This window comes from Sinocyclocheilus grahami, unplaced genomic scaffold (genome assembly GCF_001515645.1).
Source record: "Sinocyclocheilus grahami isolate Dianchi unplaced genomic scaffold, SAMN03320097.WGS_v1.1 scaffold1211.1, whole genome shotgun sequence".
NCBI classification, from domain to species: Eukaryota; Metazoa; Chordata; class Actinopteri; order Cypriniformes; family Cyprinidae; genus Sinocyclocheilus; species Sinocyclocheilus grahami.
Window position 1 is genome coordinate 217,786 of NW_015506390.1, and position 4,142 is coordinate 221,927.

The window sequence follows — 4,142 nt, forward strand, 5'->3', positions numbered from 1 at the left end:
TCTGTGGTCATGAAGTCTTTTGAAAAACTGGTGCTGGCCCACCTGAAGGACATCACTGGACCCTTGCTGGATCCTATTTAGTTTGCCTACAGAGCAAGCAGGTCTGTGGATGATGCAGTCAACATGGGACTGCATTATGTTCTGCAACATCTAGACAGACCAGGGACTTATGTGAGGATCCTGTTCGTGGACTTCAGCTCGGCCTTTAACACTATCATCCCAAAACCTGCTCCTGCCCAAACTTACTCAGCTCTTCGTGCCCACCTTCGTCTGTCAGTGGATCAACAGCTTCCTGACAGACAGGCAGCAGCTAGTGAGGCTGGGAAAATACACATCCAGCACCCGTATAATCAGCATGTTCTTTATCCACTGCTCTTCTCCCTGTACACCAACGACTGCACATCTTGCCAGCTGAGGAAGTTCAGCCTGTCACAGGAGCTGCTGAAACCATTCTACTCCGCCATCATTGAATCCATCCTCTGCACTTCAATAACTGTCTGGTTCAGCTCAGCTACCAAATCTGACCTCAGAAGACTACAGAGTGTAGTCCGGACTGCTGAGCGAATCATTGGTACAACCCTCCCTTCTCTCCAAGAACTGTACTTATCCAGAGTGAGTAAAAGGGCTGGCAAAATCACTCTGGAGCCCTCACATCCAGCACACTCCCTCTTTGAACTGTTGCCATCTGGTCGACGCTACAGAGCACTGAGCAGCAGAACGACCAGACACAGGAACAGTTTCTTCCCTCAGGCAATCCATCTCATGAACACTTAACAATAACTGTGGAACACACACTATTTATACACTTATTTATCTAACACTCATACTCAGTCTACACCTCAAATTTGCACATAATATACAGTACCTGTACATACAAAACTGTCTATTGTAATATACCTGCACATACAATACCTGCACATACAAGTCTGTGTTTTTTGTTCTGTCACTGTCATTCTGTTACACTGTGGAAGCTTATGTCACGAAAACAAATTCCTCGTATGTGTAAACATACCTGGCAATAAAGCTCATTCTGATTCTGATTCTTCTTCAAACAATTGGTCCACACTGAATGTGTGGTACTTGAATTGAATTGGTCCTTTTCACTGAATGTGAAAAGAGTGTCAGACGACACAGTGCCAATTTTGTTTAAGTTTTAGATAAAATGTTTTTTTTTGCTTAAGCATAAACCTGAAGAAACCATATCTGTGGTCAAGAGAAATATTAAAGGTGAGGGGGCATCTTAATTATGCGTTATGTGAGAATCAGACCCATAATCTGCATTTGGCTCATTTAAAATTCCAATTGGTTCGCCTTCAATGTAGACCAGCATGAAAATTTGAGTTAAAAGACTAACATTTGAAAAAAAAAAAAACCCTCAGTACTGTTTTAACTGATGTGTGTTACGTTTTATCAGCAGTGAATCACTTCCCATCATGCTTTTAGTTTGTGCAGCTGGTAAACTGTGCACACCTGCATCTTGACATCCTGACATCACAGCAAGTCAGAAAGTTTTTCTAACTGTCATTATCACCAGTGATCAGTTCTGTTCATCTCAAACCAGTCCGTTGTCAGTGTTATGATCCACTGGTTGAGATTAAGTTAAATTAACTTGTTTTGTTCTGTTTCTGCAGTTGCTTCTTCATCTGTGTGTTTGCAGTGCTGATAAACAAAGGTGAGTATCTGAACAAACTACATTTGAAAGATACATTCATGCAACAAACTGTTTACAATCATGCTTTTCTGTGATTTCAGTCTCTCTGCATGTCACAGTAGAGGCTGTTATTGGTGGTTCTGTTGTTCTGCCGTGTGAACATAATCATAAACTTAAAGATACTGATGTGCATTGGAGAGACAAAGACAGCAAGATTGTGTATGATATAATTAAGGGTGAAGATTCAGTAGCAGAACAAGACCCACGGTACAAGAACAGAGCTGAAACTTTCCCAAAGGAGTATCTGAGAGGAAACTTCTCCATCAAACTCAACTATCTTCAACACACTGATGCAGGAAAGTTCAACTGCTTCATCACACCCTCATCTGATCTTCACACTGTACATCTCATCATCAATGGTGTGTAAAAATAGTTTTTTTAATATACATTTTAAAGATAAAAAGAGTCTGAATTCCAGTCTGAATGCTACTGTATATAAATGACAGACACATCTGTTGTCTTTATCACAGTGCAGTGATTTTGTTTTTTATTATTCTGAATCAACAGCAGAAAAGGGAAATAAAACCACTGAACAAGAAAACCAAGGACCAGAAACACAGTCAGACTGGATGAAGATATTATTGATTTGTGTTTGTACTGTACTTGTAACTTGTACTGTAGCCTGTTTTATGTTTCACTGGAGAAAAAGGAGTTCAAGCTGCCTTAGAAGGAACAGTGGCACACTTGTAGTTACTTTTAGCTAAATTAGTACAGCTTTCATTGTTTCTTTGTGGTGCACACTACTGTTAAGGCATGTATTACAGTAAGTATTAAACTTTTTGTGCTGTTATACTCTTGCTGTTTTACACTAAATTGATAGAACAGAATGTGTGCTGCTTGTTCTTATTGTATAACAGAATGAGATCTTGAAACACTAAAACAGGAATGTGTTTTTTTTTTTGCTGACAATCCTGTCAATATGTTGCTGCCTTAACAATTCTGTACCACAAGTGTTCTTTCTTCATGTTGTGTTTTGCCAGAATAAAGCTTCATGGCAATGTAAAACTATTAAAAGAGTAAGCCTCTTTATTCAGATTAGGTTACTGAAACCATTAAAGGGGTCATATGATGTTGCTAAAAATAACATTATATTGTGTATTTGGTGTAATGAAATGTGTTTATGCGGTTTAAGGTTAAAAAAACACATTACTTTCCACATACTGTACATGATTGTTTCTCCTCTATGCCCCGCCTTTCTGAAACAGGTCGATTTTTACAAAGCTCATCAGTCTGAAAAGCGAGGTGTGCTGTGATTGGCCAGCTATCCAGTGCGTTGTGATTGGCCGAATACCTCAAGCATGTGACAGAAATGTTACGACCCTTACCATACTGTGATGCCCTGTCCGGCCGGAGCAACGAGACAAAAACAATAAAACCCATTATATGACGGATATTTGCATGACGAAGCGGATATCATTCTCTTTTGGAAGGCCAAACAAAGTAGTTTCACTTTCACAACGAAACACACAGCGCCTTCACGACATGAAGTGCTCGAAAATCTATTGCAAAATTCTCAAGTACATTCAGAGGAGCAAAGAGCCCTGTTTCAATGAATGTGGATGTAAAATGTAGTCTTGGGTCTCTTTGAGGGCCCAGTGAATGTCTTCATGGCCTCTAAAGGCCTCAGCTGTATCTCAGCTTAATGAGAACAGGCTTCAAAAGCAATCTGTCCATATAATAGACAAACAACATACACAATGCAATAATACAAAAGGTTCAGCTTGCGCACACAGGGGATTTATTGGATGAATTACAATATCTCACAGAAGTGAGTACACCCCTCACATTTTTGTAAATATTTTATTGTATCTTTTCATGTGACAACACTGAAGAAATGACACTTTGTTACAGTGTAAAGTAGTGAGTGTACAGCTGGTATAACAGTGTAAATTTCAACCCAGTCTCATAAAAATACGTACCTCTGCGTACATTTCTGCAACACCGTTTTTACGTACCTTACTGCATGTTTCGCCGCAGTTTCAAAGAGAAATGTCCACTGAGTGGCGCTAAAACACGGGTTCAATACGTGAACCCTGGTACGTTTTTATGACGTTGATATAGGTACGTATTGCTGTGTTTTTATTACGTTTCTTCAGGTACGTATTGCGGCGATTCAGAATTCAAATATCCGGGGACCATGGTCGACCAAAGAAGTTGAGTGCACGTGCTCTGCGTCATATCCAGAGGTTGTGTTTGGGAAATAGATGTATGAGTGTTGCCAGCATTGCTGCAGAGGTTGAAGGGGTGGGGGGTCAGCCTGTCAGTGCTCAGACCATACAGAAGGAAACCTCTTCTAAAGATGATGCACAAGAAAGCCCGCAAACAGTTTGCTGAAGACAAGCAGACTAAGGACATGGATTACTGGAACCATGTCCTGTGGTCTGATGAGACCAAGATAAACTTATTTGGTTCAGATGGTGTCAAGCGTGTG

The 4,142-nt window shown here is 40.3% G+C and overlaps 1 protein-coding gene across 1 annotated transcript in view; it reads left to right on the forward strand.

Annotated features, from left to right (window-relative positions):
- Window positions 1–2,691, forward strand: part of LOC107568068 (CD276 antigen homolog) — a 4,455-nt gene extending 1,764 nt beyond the window's left edge. The window contains exons 2-4 of the mRNA XM_016253913.1: window positions 1,632–1,672; window positions 1,753–2,070; window positions 2,219–2,691. Coding sequence (XP_016109399.1) covers window positions 1,632–1,672; window positions 1,753–2,070; window positions 2,219–2,415 — 556 coding nt within the window. The 3' untranslated portion in view covers window positions 2,416–2,691. The remainder of the gene's footprint in view (window positions 1–1,631; window positions 1,673–1,752; window positions 2,071–2,218) is intronic.
- The last annotated feature ends 1,451 nt before the right edge of the window (window positions 2,692–4,142 follow it).